This window comes from Gracilinanus agilis, chromosome 1 (genome assembly GCF_016433145.1).
Source record: "Gracilinanus agilis isolate LMUSP501 chromosome 1, AgileGrace, whole genome shotgun sequence".
Taxonomy (NCBI): Eukaryota; Metazoa; Chordata; class Mammalia; order Didelphimorphia; family Didelphidae; genus Gracilinanus; species Gracilinanus agilis.
In genome coordinates this window covers 345,490,135-345,507,541 of record NC_058130.1, presented here as the reverse complement: position 1 = coordinate 345,507,541, position 17,407 = coordinate 345,490,135, and the positions used below count along the sequence as shown (strand labels likewise).

Sequence of the window (17,407 nt, the reverse complement as noted above, 5' to 3'; positions counted from 1 at the left end):
GGAACTGATGCAGAGCGAAAGGAGCAGAGCCAGAAGAACTCTATACACAGAGACTGACATTCTGTGGTAAAATCGAATGTAATGGACCTCTGAACCAGCAGCAATGCAATGACCCAGGACAATTCTGAGGGATTTATGGTAAAGATGCTACCCACATTCAGAGGAGGGACTGCAGGAGAGGAAACATATAGGAAAAACAACTGCATGAACGCATGGGTTGGGGTGGACATGATTGAGGGTGTAGACTCGAAACTACCACACCAATGCAACTACCAACAATTTGGAAATTGGTCTTGATCAAGGACACATGACAAAACTAGTGGAAATGCGCATGGGTAGGGGGGGTGCGGGGGGGGGTTGAAGGGGAAAGGAGGAGCATGAATCATGTAACCATGTTAAAAATGAATATTAATAAATGTAAAAAAAAAAAAAGTTTTAGAGAGATGAGAGAGTAGCCTTACATGTTAATAGTTACTGATGTTTTCTCAAATGCCTTTGGAGGTGGTAGTGGGCAAAGGTAATATTTATGACTTTTTCCATTCTTTAGATGTCTCCCCCTCATTAATATATATTCCTATATATTTTAAAATTAAGTTAATTCTAACATAGATGTCTTCTGTGTGTGTTTGGTCAAGTCCAGCTTCTTTTTCTGACCTTTTAACCACTGTTTCTTTCTTATACATGTGGACAGACTCCAGATGTTGGGGTAATTATTGTCACAGATGGGAATAGGTCGATATAGAAACATCAACATATCTATTTCATTTCACATTCACTGATTGCCCTCTTTTCAGTTTCATCTGTTAATGTACTTAAGATGATCTGGGTTGACTTTTATGCATATATAAATTTCATGTTTCATGTTTCTATTCATCAATTATTTTTCTCTGGAGAAGGACTATCACAAGTTATTCTTCAAATATTAATTCTGTAGTTGCATATAATGTTCCCTTGATTCTATTTGTTTCTCTCTTCATTATTTAATGTAGATCTTTCCAAGTTTTTAAAAAATTAAAATTAAAAATTTTTTAAAGTTCTTTAAAAATTAAAAATTAAAAAAATTAACCTGCTCATCATTTCTTATAGCATAGTAGTATTCCATCACAAGCATATACCCCAGCTGATGGACATCCTCTTAATTTCTAGTTCTTTGCCACCACAAAAAGAACTGCTATTAATATTTTGGAATATATTGGTTTTTTTTCCTTTTTCCCTGATCTCCTTGGGAAACAGACCCAGTTAGGATACCATTGCTGGGCCTACAGGTAATCACAGTTTTGTAACTCTCTAGGCATAATTCCAGATTGCTTTCCAAAATGGTTGTATCAGTGCATAATTCCACCAATAGTGTATTAGTAGACTCATTTTTCTACATCTCCTCCAACATTTATCATTTTGCCCTTTTATCATTTTAGCCAATCTGATAGGTATGAGATGATATTTCAGAGTTGTTTTGACTTGCATTTCTTTAATCAGTCGTGAGTTAGAGCATTTTTTCTTATACCTATATATGGCATTGATTTCTTCATCCAAAAACCATATGTTCATAATTTTTGACCATTTATTAAATGGGGGATGATGGTATTCTTAAATATTTCACAAGATTTTCTACATATTTTAGATATAAGATTGAGATCTAAGAAACTGACTCTAAATGTTTCCCCAAGGTTCTTACTTCTTTCTAATCCTCATTATAATAGTTTATTTGTACAAAACCTTTTTAATTTAATGTAATCAAATTAATCAATTTTATTTCTCATGATGCTATTCCTTCTTTATACATAAATTCTTCTCCTCTCCATGAATTGAATAAATAATATGTTCCCTGTTCTTCTAATTTACTTGTGACATCTCCTTTTATGTCTAGATCACATATTCATTATACTAGTGTAAAATATTGGTCTATACCTAGTTTCTACCAAACTACTCTCTAATTGTCCCAGAAATTTTTACCAAGTATATCTCAAAAATGTGGATCTATATTTTTGTCAAATACAAGGTTACTATAACCTTTTACTATTGTTTGTTGTATGCCTGTTCTGTTCCACAGATCTGTTGTTCTATTTCTTGGCCAATACCAAAGAGTTTTGATAATGATGGCTTTATCATATGATTTAAAATCTGGTGCTAATAGACCTCTTCCCTGTATATTTTTTCATTAATTCATTTGATATTCTTGATCTTTTGTTCTTCCAAATGAACTTTGTTATTTTTTCTATCTCAACAAAATAATTTTGTTTTGTAATTTAATTGGGATGACATTGATTAAGTAGAGTAGTTTAGGTAGGACTATGCCAAATTCTTCATGGCCTTGTTGTCAAGCCAAGAAACATTTATTAAAGACCTTCTATGTGTGAGGCACTATACTAAGAGCTGGAGATACAAAGGTAAAAACAGTCCTTGTTCCCAAGTCTCTCATAGTCTAATGGGGAAGATAACCTTCAAACAACTATGTATATAAGCAAAATATATACAGGATAAATGAGAAATAATCTTAGTTGGAAGATGTTAACGTTGAGGAACATAAAAGGCTTCTTAAAGAAGCTGGAACTTTAGCTAAATCTTGAAGAAAGTCAGGGAAGCTAGGAAAGGTGATAAGAAGGAAGAGAGTTTTTCCAGGCATGGGAGATAGCCACTGAAAATGTGCAATGTTGAAAGTTGGAGTATCTTTTCTGGGTAACAGAAAAGAGGCAAGTGTCACTTGATCATAGAAAACATGGAAGGGAGTAAGTTGTAAGAAGACTGAAAAGGAAAGAAGGAGTCAGGTTATGAAGGGCTTTAACAGCAAAACATAGGATTAAACTAGATCCTGGAGGTAAATAAAAAACCTTTAGAATTTATTGAATTTTCTTTCTTAGCTTCCTTTGTTTTGTAAAGTGTCATTATTCATAATCTTTCATCATTTTCTTCCATAATATTTTGAAATGAGCTTGTACTAGAAACTGAGGTTGAATTTAGCAACTATTTCTCTCCATTTAGCAAGGAAATTGTGTTTGCTGACAAAGGTCATGTCTAGTCTCTTAACTCTCCTCACATTGGTTAAACTACAAAAAATGATTATAGTTATAACTTTTAATGCCCTTCCTTGTGTCTGCTTTTTCACTGAAATCAGCAAATATCAAGGTATAGGACAACTTTGATTTGAAGGATCTTTTAAGTTCTAAGATGTTTTTTTCTCCTTTATCATGTCAACAGATACTAGCACATAAACTCTAGTTATTGTAATTATGATCTATTTGATTATCCTCACATTTGAGATGAGATGACCAAATATTTCGTGCAATTATGCTTTTTGTTGCCTATAGAGTCATTATAAAACTAATTCTACCAATTTTTATATTCACCTTTCCAAAGAGAATCTGTGAACTATCCTTCTATTTATCTGCCATGCCTTTATGTCTTATGATTTCACTTATAATGAAAATGTTAGTATGGATGTGATCACTCCCATTTCTCTAGAAGTCTGGCAGCTCATTGGTATTGTTATGAAAGGGGGCTAGCTGCACTGCAGGGGAAAGACTAGTAGATGGAATTAGGCCAGTCCAAGGGGGCCTTAGGCAGGAGTAGAAGTTGGAGTGTAACAGGGTCCTGCACCTAGCTGAATGAGAGGGAGATGAAATTCCCTCACTAGTAAAGCCAAGGCTCCTTTAAGCTCAGGGTTCCATGCCTCTGCCCAGGGAAATGGAGACTATTCTATTGGTCAGTTAATATGGTCAACAGGAAAGAAGCTGGCACTTCCTGAACCTAACTGCTTAATAAAGTTTGTCAGCTGAAGCCAGTAGTTTGTTCTGATTATTGATGTTACTTGGTCTTTGGTAAAGGTAAAAGTAACTGATTTTAAAGGTCTTTGAGCTTGAAGGTTTTAAAGGGCTTATTGGTAAAGTTTAGATCAGGTAAAAGGGAGTTGAGAAGAGAGTGAGGAAAGCTAAGATCTTGAATAACTAAGTTCTCTAAACTACTCTTACGAAAATGTTGAAAGGTCTTCTTATGGTGCAGAAATAAAGAAAGCCTTGAGGGCAATCTCTACTCTGATATTCTGGGTTGCTGACCCAGGGCTGCCAAGCCCTGGGTCAGATAGTGATGTCTTGTTGATAGAAATTGTTTCTTGATTGCAAAGGGTTGGTGGGTTTGCCAATGAGCTGTTGGTATTGGCTAACTATGGTAACTGTTCCTACCGAACTAAGGAATCTACCCATACCACCCTTCAAACCACCCAGGGCCCACTTTCCACCCTTTCTACCCTTTTCTAATCTAACCCTAAAGATCAGAGTCAGAAGAAGTGAAGTCAGGGGTCTGAGGATCCCCTTTTATACCCTCACTTCAACTGGCACCCTGGCACCCAGCCTGGGTCCTCTACCAGGTTCTGTGTTCATATTGGCAACTGCCAGCTTGCAACCCAAGAAAATATCGTTGCAGGATTTTATCCACAACAGTATTTAGAGGAAAATTGTACATCAAGAGCGCCAATCATATTTAAGTGAATTGTGAGGAACAAATCTGGTCTGGCTTAATGTGAGCCATTGGCTTAATGTGTTAACATTAATCTTTTTTGCATTTTTATAGGCTCTATTATGGAATAACTCAACAATGCCACAATCCAAAGAAATTATTCTTAATGATGAGAAGTGAAATGACCTTCCTAAAGTCACATAGCTCATTAGTGACAAAGCAGGAATTAAACCTCTAACCTAGTGCTCTTCCCACCAGACCATACTGCTTCAAGTATCAGTCACCAGAACAATCTAGAAAGCCACTGGTGAGCTCCATTGTCCCTTTGAGAGCAGAAATTACTCTTGGATGGCAGTTTTGGGGAAGAATGAATAGTGCCTTTGTAGCTGGGGATCTATAGTGCCCTCTAATGGTGAAGCAAAAGAGTTATGCCTTGGGGAAATCAGTTTGGATATTTTTAAAGTTAGTTCATTTCAATTTTTTTTCTTAAATTTTTTACTTTAAAAACAAATTTCCACATAAGTTTTCCAAAGTCTTATGATGCAAATTGTCTCCTACCCTTCTTCCCTCTTCATTCCCAGAGCAGACAAACAATTCAATCTGGGTTATACATGTATTATCATGCAAAACATAGTTCCATATTCTTCGTTTTTGTAAGTGAACAATCTAAGTTAGTTCAGTTCAGAAAGAGATACTTTACCTCTGGTGGAAATGAGGGCAGCTTCACTCTGTTCGCTTGTCCCAAAAGCATTCACAGCTTTTGCATAGAAAAAGTAGTTATCATTGGGCTGGAGGTTAACTTTTAGCTGAAATCCTTTAATTCCAGAGTAAGATCTAAATATAAAGCAAAAAACAAAAACAAAACACATTTTAGAAATAAGATTCAACATTCAATCACCAATTAAACTTCATTTCTGCAGAAACAAGTACCCTTTTTGTTCTTTTTTTATGACAGTGGAGGCAACTCAATCTCTTTCCACTGATATCAACCCATTGCTCAGTACTCCATTTTCCTTTCCTGAATCAGTGAACTAAGCTTCAAGCTACAATGAGGAAAGCCCTGCATTTGGAGCCACTGAGGTGAGCGCTAAGGTCCTTAAAGCTCTAAATCTAAAATTTTTGAACCATCTCCAAGGCAGTAGGATTATGGTTGGACTGACTCTTTGTTTATATACCAGTTCCAAATGCTAAACATCTGGGTTTCCTGTGCTTGGAAGATAAGAGCTCTGCTTGATTGATTAAAGTAAGAATACTAGGGCAATACTCCATGCTATATCTCAGAAGGTGACTTTTCATTTTTGCCCCACCAGAGTGCACTAGAATCTGCATAATATTCAGGATTTGTCCACTAAGATTTTTTTTTCTTTAAAATTGTCCCTGCTTCTATTGATTTATTATGTCACTGTTCAAAAAGTCTTCCAGAACATCATTTGAGGAGAACCAGGAAAGATGTTTTTGATTCATAAAAGAAACTAATTTAGAAGTCTGGTGACCTTCCAAGAATATATTTATTTTCTCTAGGATTTCAGTTTCCTTTGATCTTGGAGGGCCTTATTGGACTAAGAGGATGCTACATACTTAATTAATAAACTCAAATTTGAAAAAATACAGGATGGATCATGATTAAGTAAGTGGTCATCATTTTGAAGACCATGAAGATTAATGGAAATGGGTTTTCAGGAAGAATAATATTGTTTAAAGCAAATTTGCTCCTAGCAGGAAGGAAGTGTTTCAACCAAGAAAATAATATAAAGCTGCTAATCTAATCATTTAAATAACAGAAGAATGGAGGAGGACAGAGAAGGGACAAATTGTGATTTTTTTTTACTAATGAACTTAGCTAATACTTTGCAAGCCCAAAATCAATATTTTCAAAAGTTTTCCTTTATTCATGATGGCTTCATGAACATCATCACAATGATATGCTTTCCCCTCTACCTGCTTTCTACTTTCTCGGGCTGCCTTGAAATCCTTGTTCTGACCATTTATATAATTATAGATAAGTGCATTTTGCTCAGCATCTCCAAAGAGAAGCCATACTATAACCAGGGATTTTAACTTACAATCTGTGAACTTTTTAAGAAAATATTTTGAGAATTACATATCATTATAATTGGTTTCCTTTCTAATCCTATGTGTTTTGCTTTATACATTTAAAAACATTATTCTAAGAAGGAATCCACAGGTTTTATCAGACTGCCAAAGTCATCTATTATACACATGAAAAAAGTTAAGAACTTCTGCTCTATGTAGAAGTCCTAAAAAATGTATAGAGAAAAGCAGAAAAATCGACATGAGAGTGCACCTTAAGAATAGTGGTCTTTAAAGTTAGAGCCCTGAACCCCTAGTGGACTATAAAAGTACCCCAGGGCATAAGCAATAAGGTCAGATGCAACCATCCCAATAATAGCCAGTCATGGAGCTTGCCTCCTAGACAAACCTTCCCCACCTTCATTCATTGTGTCATTCTCTCCATCCACCCTCCTCCTCCCTTGATCTCCCATGGCTGTGCAAGCCTCCATCTTCTCCCCTTCTGCTCTGGGTCAGAGGTCCCTCAGGGAAACTTTAAACTGACCACCACCAGGCATTGGCATCAGCAACTACACAGGCAAAATCTTCCAACTCCCAATGTATATATCCTCTGACCCCAAGATCAGCTTGATGCTGAAACAAATGTTCCTTGGCTGACTTCATTTTTAATTTTTTGGGTTGACAGAGTGAGTTACACAGGAGGAATGGGTATGGGTGGGATCATAGATCCCATTACATTATCTTTTCCCTCCTTCCCCTAACCCATACCTCTTCCATACTTCCCCATTCCTGTTGAAGACATCACCATCCTTCTAGCAACCTAGATTAAAATCCTCTGGGTCATATTGAGGATCATCTAGGGTTCCTCTTTCATCCTCTCTTCCACCTCATCCCACCCCTGTTCCATACAATCAATTGCCAAGTGTTATTGATCCTACCCTTGCAACATTTCTCACATCTACACTCAGACAAACCCTCAGTTCAGGCCCTCATCATTTCTTATCTGGGCTAGAGCAAACATAGTCTCTTAATTGTTTATCCTGTTTCAATTCTCCCTCCATTCCAATCTATCCTCCACACAGGTACTAAATTGATTTTCCTAAAGTATAGTTCTAACCATGTCACTCCTCAACTCAATAAACTCCAGTGCTTCCCTATTGCCTCTAAGATCAAATATCATTTCATTTTTAGCTTATCCTTTTTAAATTTCTGTTTTGTATAAGTTTTATAATGTATTATATGTAATAATTAATACAGTTACACATTATATGATTTATAAACAAATATACATATATGTACATACTCAAAAAATGTTCATTGATAAGAGTGTGTAATCAAAAAAGTTTGGAGACCACTAACTTAGAAGACCAAAAAGTCATCACGTGTAACTGAGAATAAAGGGTGGCAGCAGCCAAAATCTATTTGAGTGGTTGACGTTCAGTCCCCCATGTTTGGAAAGGTCAGTACAAATGTCTCATATTTTACTGGGTGCTATTTTAGGCCCTGTCTCATGACTATGTCTTTGGAGAGTATTCTATCTTTAGATACACCAAGAATGGATCAATGAAACTGAGCCATGGGTTCAACAATGATGAACTATGCTTCAATTAAATACTGGGAAAAAAGCATTTCCTTTGGTTAGATGATATAATTCTTAAACTCAAATGGCTAAATATTGTTGTTGAAGATTATATGTTATATTTTAATAGACATAAATTTTTAGCAGGCTAATAGTTTTAAGACTAATACAAAACTTTAAGAGTACATGTTGATTTAACCCAATAAGTAGAAACAGTAATAAGTTACCAACAGCTATCTCCCTTTGTTTAGAAAGGTCACTGTGCCTGACCTGAATTTCTGGATATTTCCCTTCCTTTTTAGGAATTTTCCTCTCCACACCCAATTCTATTTATATTTAAATGACTAAAATGTTGTTGTTGTTATTGTTCAACTGTTATAGTTGCATCAGACTCTTTGTGACCCCATTTTCTGATTTTTTTGGCAAAGCTATTGGAATAATTCATCATTTCCTTCTCCAGTTCATTTTTTTTTTTTTTAATTTTTTAAACCCTTAACTTCTGTGTATTGACTTATAGGTGGAAGAGTGGTAAGGGTAGGCAATGGGGGTCAAGTGATCTGCCCAGGGTCACACAGCTGGGAAGTGGCTGAGGCCGGATTTGAACCTAGGACCTCCCATCTCTAGGCCTGGCTCTCAATCCACTGAGCTACCCAGCTGCCCCCTCCAGTTCATTTTAAAGATGAGGAAACTCAGGCAAACAGGGCTAAGTGACTTAAAGTGACTAAAGTCACACAGCTAGTAAGTGTCTGAGGCCAGATTTGAACTCAGGAAGATGAGTCTTCCTGATTCCAAGCTCAGTGCTCTATCCAACTAGCAGACCAATTACTAGATTAGTGGCTTTGCATTATTTTCTAGGTTGCTATATTTCTCTTTTCCTGCTAGGATCAAATTTGCTTTAAACAATATTCCTTCTAAAAACCTGTTTCCATGAATCTTCTTTGCCTTTGGCATGATGACCATTTATTTAATTGTAAAACAATGAACAATTCCTAATCTCCATGATGCTTCTTTATTTCCAATCCAAAGTAAGAGACAAAACTTTCTTAGCTTAGTGTATGCTAATGAGTCCAGTGATTTCAGTGAAGAGAAGAAATTCTATCTAAACAGCCAAATGCTGAACATGTTATCTTTATTAGCTTTTCACTCAAGCTTTTATATTTGTAAGTTTTTTGTTGTTGTTTCGTTTTGTTTTAAAGGAAAGGGAGGGATAACATGGTGCTGAAGTATGAAAGAGGATGAAATATGAAAGTCTCTAGATTCTACACATATCCTCAACACTTCTTTTAATCTTTGATATCAAAGCACTGGGCATAAAACTGGAAAGCGTTCAATATATTGGGTTGCAAACCAACATGTTGTTTTGTTTACACATCCAACATCTTCTCAAGCACACAGAACAGAGAATGAGTGAGGCTCAGAAACAAAGGTTTGTTTCCATGGTTTTCCACTCTGAAAAAATGTGCTTTGATGTCAATCAATGTCTTCCCATCAAAAGTCATTGCCTTTTTTTTTTTAACTGAATGAGAACTCCAAACATGTGGCATCAGTGCTCCAGATGGCCATGTTTGAATCTGTGGCACTGCACTCTCTTCCTCGCTCTGAGATTTAAAAAGAAAGCAGAACCTCCCATCCACCCACCCAACTTGTGGTACTCTCACCTGAACCCAACTGACAGAGAACTCTCTTTGTTCAGTTTACCATTAGGATTCAAAGTTGTAGACCTAGAAGAATTATCTAGGGCACCGTCAGTGATACACCCACAAAGCCGAAAAATAAATGAGACAAATGGTTTCATTTAAGTTTTTTGGGGAAGGAACAGGCTTATGATTTCATTGGTATGGAGAAATTCTCTCTTCATTGGTATAAGAAAACCCCTTTAACCAAAACCTCCCCTGAAACTTAGAATCTTAGAGAGCTGCCTAGTCAAACAGGTCTTCCTAAGAATGGGGCTTTCTCTTTTAACATATACTAGCTGCTTCTTTTGCTTAAGAGTAAATACATTATTTTCTGTTGCTTCAAGGGACTGAAGTAGAACCAAAGGATAGAGGCTTGGGGCAGTTCAACAAAATGAGGAGCTTTCTAACCATTTTTGTTGTTGTTCTTCAGTCTCTTCGGTTGTGTCCAACTCTTTGTGGGCTTTCTTGCAAAGATACCAGAGTAGTTAGCCATTTCTTTCTCTTAATTCATTTTACAGAGGAGAAAACTGAGCCAAAAAGGGTTAAGTAATTTAACCCAGGATCACAAAGCTAATAAGTATCTGAGGCTAGATTTGAACTCAGAAAGAGCTCCGACTCCAGGTCTGATGCTCTATTCACTGTTCACCTAGCTACCCTTCTAGGGCCATCCAAAAATGGAACAGGCCTTACAAAGTGAGGAACATGGGGAATTAGAAATATTTAATCAGGGTCAGGATGATGGTTCCTAAAGGCTTTTGAAGGCAGGATTTCTACTAGACATTAAGTTGGACCAGATGACCTTTATGTTCCCTTCCAACTCTTGAGATTCTATGATTTGTTTCTTCCTTTAGCTTAAAAAAGCCAGATAAAAATGCGGCTGCAATTTACCAGTGACAGAAACCCTTGAAAATGAAGACTAAAATCAAAAGGCAATACTATAACCACAGCAGTGGTTGGCTACTGCTCTTGAAGCCCATATTGTAGGCGCAGAAGCATGATCTTGTGCAGTCTCAGGGAGATATGGCTTTGGGGTTTATTTTTCTGTAGATTCTTAAAGTCCTTTTGGAACTATGAAATTTTTGTTTTGAAGGAGGAAAAACAAAAAGAAATTGAGTCAATCAGTCATATAAAATACAGGTTTCCACCGGGGGAAGGGGGGGTGGGGAGCCACCGTTAAAAGCCTTCTTAAACACCTTTTTATTTATATGAGACCAAGGGCATAGCCCATACTGAGAGAGTCCTGGTCCTGTCTTACAACAAACAACCTACAGAACTAAGTCTCCTTCCACTGTACAACAGGAGGCTAGGGATGAATTGTTTTTTAAAACCTCGGTTGGTTGGGGCAGTTAGGTGGTATTGTGGATAGACAGAACACCAGGCCTGGAGTTTGTGAGGTCCTGGGTTCAAATTTGACTTCAGACACTTTGTAATTGTGTGCTGGGCAAGTCACTTAAGTCTGTTTGCCTAGCCTAGCATTTAACCTTCTGTCTTAGAGTTTCTACTAAGCCAGAAAGTAAGGGTTTAAAAAAAACCCAGTTAGGGATCCCTGGCATTCCTGTTGGCACCACCCACAGGCAGTCAGCCAATCAAAAACAAAATAGTCACAGAACATCTTGGGGAAAACAAAAGACGCTATAGTTCCCCATCCAAAATGCTTATAAGCTGAAGGGGGAAATGGGAAAAATATACAAGAACAAGGAGAAAAGATTTATCTATGGCAGGTGTGTGTATTCTCCCCTCTACAAAGGAACTGGAGCTGTGATTTCTGTGGAATAAAGACCTCTCTCTATAAATGACAGTTGGCACTTTGTCAGTAATTTAAAGTCTGAGAGAGCTGCCTAGAGCAGTGGCATCCAACTAGTCTGTACATATGGATAAGTTAAGGCTGCATATTGACAGTTTTAAAATGCAATGTCTATTTTATTGTAGTTTTATTCATTTTGTTAAATATTTCCTAATTATATTTTAATCTGGTTTGGCAGCAATAAGCATTGTTGTGAGTCACATGTGGACCCTGTGTTTAGTATGTCTATCCTAGAGTATTGAGAAGTTAAGTGACTCAAGGCAGTTGGGTAACTCAATAGAGAGCACCAGGCCTGGATTCAAATATGACTTCAGATACTTCCTAGCTGTGTGACCCTGGGCAAGTCATTTAACCTGGATTGCCTAGCCCTTGCTGCTCTTCTATTTTAGAATTGTTACTGGCAGAAAGTACAAATTTTTTAAAAAAGAGGAAGGAGGAGGAGGAGGAAGAGGAGGAAAAGGAGGAGGAAGAGGAGGAAGAAGAAGAAAAAGAAGGAGGAGGAGGAGGAGGAAGAAGAAGAAGGAAGAAGAGGAGGAGAAGGAGGAGAAGAAGGAGGAGGAAGAGAGGAACAAGGAGGAGGTGAAGGAGGTGGAGGAGGAGGAGGAGGAGGAGAAGGAGGTCTTAAATCTATGTCTTGCTGGATTCAGGACAGACTCTCTACTCACTATACTACACTGCCTCTCACATCTCCAATCTAGACTCAATGAAATGCTCATGGAACTTCACAGTTCCCTGTGGGTTCTACATAAATATGTTGTGACAATTGCTTTTGAAAACTTTTCCATGATTCCCTGCCTGAGATATAAAATATAATTTATATAATTGAATATGGTTCTCTCCCTATATTTCAATGTTATAAAGTGCTACTAGCTTTGAAACCCATTCATCACTTTGGGTCAGGGGTTCTAAATTTGGGGTCAGTAAACTTAAAAAAATTTGATAACTATTTCAGTGTTATTGGCTTCCATTGTAATCCTATAGACTTTATTTTGTGCCCTTATAAACTGTTATTGTGAGAGGAGTTCAATAGAGATTTCAACAGATTGCCAGATGGGGTTTGGGACACACAGAAATGCTTAACAATCACTGTCTTGGAAGATGTGCTATGAGAGCTTGCTGCAGCTAAAACAATCATTCCACCATAGCCAATCTGGTGAGAAGCTTCTTTATACTGTATTAGGCTGGACAATAGGCAGAGGAGAGTCCTGGGCCTCTCCCTGATGCCTTCCCCATCTTAGGAAAAGGTGTCAGAGTTTCTGTCCCCACCCCCACCCCAATCTGAGAACCCAAGGTCACCTCTATGCTACAAGGAGTCATCAAAATAGGAGATTAGTGGAGGCTAGAAAAAGTATTAACCTAAAGGAATATTTATTTGATGACAGGATCTCTCACAGACTTGGGTTAATGGTCTAGGCAGGACAGTGATGGACAAATTTTTTAAAGAGGGGGCCAAAGGAAAGGAGATGCTCATCTGTCAGTCTGTTTCTAAGGCAACTCTACTCATTGTATTCGTCAGATTAGGAATAATGTAAGATATAATACAATGAAACTTCGAAAGAGTTGCCTTAGAAACAGGCTGACAGGTGACCATTTCCTTTCCTTTGGCCCCCTCTTTAAAAAGTTTGCCCATCACTGGTCTAGGATGTGGCTTGTTGATACAGATGGTTCAGAGGACTGGACTGAGTATACTGACCCTAGGATTTGATTCCTGATGTAGTTTTATTTTTTTATGGCTTACCTCTTTTTCCTTTAAAAAAATTTGTGTGGACAGAAAATTAAGGGGAGGAGCAGCTAAGTAGTTCAGTGGATAGAGGCTAAGGCCTGAATTTAGGAGGTCCTGGGTTGAAATCTGGTATTACACACTTCCTAGCTGTGATCCTAGGCAAGTCACTTGACCCTCATTGTCTAGCCCTTACCTTCTGCCTTGGAACTAATGAGGGAAACATATGTTGATTAATTGAACCAGGTCATTGATATTGATAAAAACAGTAGAGGTTTTTAATGTGTGATCTGCAGGCGTGGCTTTTAAAATATGTTATATCCCAAATTTAAATTTATTATAGGTATATTATTTATTATTAATATATTATTTTATTATGGATATATTTTATTCTATATTTAATTTTGTATAGAAATATGTTTTATAGACAATTTTAATTTTTCATGTTTTATTTCATATGTTTACATAAACTTCTATTTCTAATATAATTGGTTTCCTTTCCTCTGTAATCCTCTATGTTTTATTTTATGCATTTAAAGAGATTATTCTAAAAGGGGGGTCTTTAGGTTTCACCAGACTGCTGAAAAGCTGAAGAACCCTTGGTATAATGAAAATATTAGATCTTAAGTCAGGAGACAAGTTCAAGTTCTAGTTCAACCCATCAGTAAGTATCCGTCAAGCATCTACTTCATACATGTCAGACACTGCTTATGTACAAAGACAGAAGTGAAACACTCCATGCCCTCAGAGAGTTCACATTCTATCAGGGAAGACAACAATGTACTCATGAAGGTATACAAAATGAATACAAGGCTACTTTGTGGGAAGAGGAAGAGAGAGACAACTGTGCCTCACATAGGAGATGATATTTCAGCTGAGCTTTGAAAGATACCAGGCATTTTGAGGCAGAGAGTACTCCAGGCACAGAAGACAACCATGCCAAGGCAAGGACGTGTAAGAGGGAATGTTCCATGTGAGAAATAATGAGGACTTCTGCCACTAGCAGACCATATGATCTTGGACTTCATCTTTCTTGGCCTTGGTTTCTTCATTTTACAAAGGGTGATATGATTCCTAAATTTCCTTGGAACACTACTTTTCAATCTATTTTTAATGCTAAAGGAATAACATGTTCATCAAAGTAATCAAAGAAAAATGGGTTTAGTCCAAGAAAGTACTATGAATGGTGAACTAAAAGCTAATGCTCTGAATAAATTATCTGTCCTAAAGTCACTCTTGGAAAGAAAGAGTTCTACCAAAGCATAGTCAAGACCTACTGGATGAGACTATATGAAGATATGGCATCTACTCCAAGTAGAAGGTGGATGAGGAAGAAGAGAAGGAAGAGAAGGAAGAGGAGGAGAAGGAGGAAAAGGAGAATGAGATTCTAAGTGATTCTAAGTACTTTGGAAAAATAAGACCATTCATGTACTAGGCACTCAGACATCAGATTCTTATCTTACAGATGTGGAGACTGAGGCACAGTGGATTTACATTCTTCAGTAGATTATATTTTTAATATTAAATATTTCTTTGATGATCAAAGATTGTCAAGTCAGAAGGTCATGCATCTTGTACTAGAGTTGACTGATTTCTGACTTTCACCCAGCCCAGAACTTTATCTAGCTTTATCTAGAAAGGGGAAAAAAGCAAGAGGTTGGGGGAAGAGGGCAAAAGCTGGAAATCTGAATTCGCGCCTGCTTGGGCACCAAATTCATTTCAGAACTCACTTGTTCATGCTTTTCTGTACAGATGGAGCTGCAGGTGCTCCCGGCATGGCAGGACCCACTGTGACAGACTGTGGCATTCCTACCCTACTCATCCAGCAGCATGAAAGCCAGAGAGAAAAATCACACGGCAAGGATGGTCATTATGGCCTCTCTGACTCAGGGAAGAGGTCAGGTTTGGGGAAGTTTGCTCCAAAATCATTTCTGGCTTATTGAGTCTCCCAGATTTGTCATCAGATCCATACTTTCTCCCTTCACAGCCAGCCCACACAGCTAGTCCCTGTATTGTATTTCTCTCAGCTTTCTATCCTCCGCCCCCAGCTCTGCTGACTCCTCTCCACCGAAGAGAGAGAGAGAACAGCTGAGAAAACAGCAGAGTGGGGGGAAATTTTTTTAAGTATTTTGAGCCCACCCGACCTGGGAAAAGCATTCAGAGAAAAATATGAAAGGGTGAGGTGGAGCTCCCTGAGCCCACGCGTGGTAAGCAATGGATTGTCACTCTCGCCCACTGCAAAATCCCATTGGGGCCAATTTCTGGGACCTGATCTAAAATACATACAGAGATTACAGAGAGATGTATTCACACACATGTGGATTGTGGAATAGAGTCAATTTCTCTTCTATTTCTGCCACTAAGTCACTGGGTTTGGGTGCACAGTATGTCAGGACCCTTCACTCACCCAATATTAGAGGTAAGTCGATCCCTTTTGGCTTAAATCAGAGTATCCAATGATTCTAAAAATAAGGGAGCCACAACCAGGCTGAAGACAAATTCATTCTTCTCTTGTTAATAGTACAAATCAGAACTTCCTATTGAAGAGAGGGAGCAACTTACATACATACATATATATATGTATATATATATATATTTTTTTTTTCTAACCATTCACCCTTGGTTCTTTTCTTCTCATTTCCTTTCGATTCAGACTTCTTTTGTCATGCCAGTACAAGAACTTAGAAGGTTGTCTGTACTGTTGACAGAATAAGCACACTTGGTTCTTGCTGTATGCTTTTTGGAGACTAAGAACACTTCACAAATTCTAGGTCCTTCTGGAGACTCAATCTATTCAACTGACTAGCTGGGGAAAGGGAGGAGGGAAGGAGAATGGCAGAGCCCTATTACTTATTATTGGGTAATCCTGGAAAATATTGAATTCAAGGCCTGGAGTCAGGACATCTTCCTTGAGTTCAAATCCTGCTGCAGCTACTTACTAGCTGTGTGACCTTGGGCAAGTCACTTAACTCTGACTCAGTTTCCTCATCTGTAACTTGAATTAGAGAAGGAAATGGCAAGCTACTCTAGTATCTTTTCCAAGAAAACCTCAAACAGGATCATGAAGGATCAGACACAAATGAAAAAAAAAAGGACTGAAAAACAAAAACTTTTGGCCAGGCAATTTACCTAACATTTTAGGACCTTAGTTTTCTCATCTATAAAATTGGACTAAATGACCTTCAAGTTCTTTTTCAAATCTAGATCTATGATACTATTGTAGACCCAGCTGGCAGAGATTTTAGAAAACTTCCCCAGGATCACAGAGACACTAGAAGGTCTTCCCAGGATGAGACAGAATCCTTGGACTAGACTGTTCATAGGCATTCAAGAGAATTGAGTTTGGGAAGCCAGTAGACTTGAGGAAAAGCTCAAGATTAGGGAGGCAGGAAGGGTAGATGAGAAGCAAGAATAAGATACAAGTGGGTGAACATACAGACCTTACAGTGAGAGGAGAGAACTTTGGCAAATGGCTTGAGTAGAATAAATATCATACCAGGCCAACCAGCTATTGTGGCAGTTGGAGCAGTCAGAATCCAATCAATAATTCCTTCTTCCTCTTGGTTTTCCCAGTATCCATTACTGGGAAACTTTGGCTGCACAGTTTAAAATTACATTCTTTTCTCCAACAACTCTGTCTCTCACTAGCTGAGAGTAATAAAGTGACTCACTATAATCCTCTCCAAAGCTTTCTCTTCCTTGTTTGAATGCTTATCTACGTTTGTTTGTTAATCAATATTGTTAATAAATTATGTGGCCATCAATAGTGATTTTGTTCAATCCTTAAGTTTAAGGTGTGATATTAAAAAGACCATAGGTCAAATATAAATAAAATAAAATTTTAATCCCAATAAATCTATCTTCTATAGTTAATGTACTCCCTATTATCCTAGAATATAGGAAGAAACCAAAGATATAGAAGAAACCAGAAAAAGTACAAGTAGAAATGTAAATCAAATTTCTACTGACAAAACAGACCAGGAGATACAATACTTTACCTTTTGCCTCTATAATAAGTTGACTGTTGGGGGGAAAAAAGAAGAAAAAGAGAGAGACAGAGAAAGAGGAAGAGGGAGAAAGAGAGAGAGAGAGAGAGAGAGAGAGAGAGAGAGAGAGAGAGAGAGAGAGAGAGAGAGAGAGAGAGAGAG

General features: G+C 37.7%; 1 protein-coding gene across 2 annotated transcripts in view; it reads right to left on the bottom strand.

The window, feature by feature from the left end:
* Window positions 1–17,407, bottom strand: part of CMYA5 (cardiomyopathy associated 5) — a 146,261-nt gene that overhangs the window by 22,084 nt on the left and 106,770 nt on the right. For both annotated transcript variants that reach the window (XM_044663303.1, XM_044663316.1), the window contains one exon: window positions 5,150–5,283. In XM_044663303.1, the coding sequence (XP_044519238.1) occupies window positions 5,150–5,283 (134 nt within the window). The remainder of the gene's footprint in view (window positions 1–5,149; window positions 5,284–17,407) is intronic.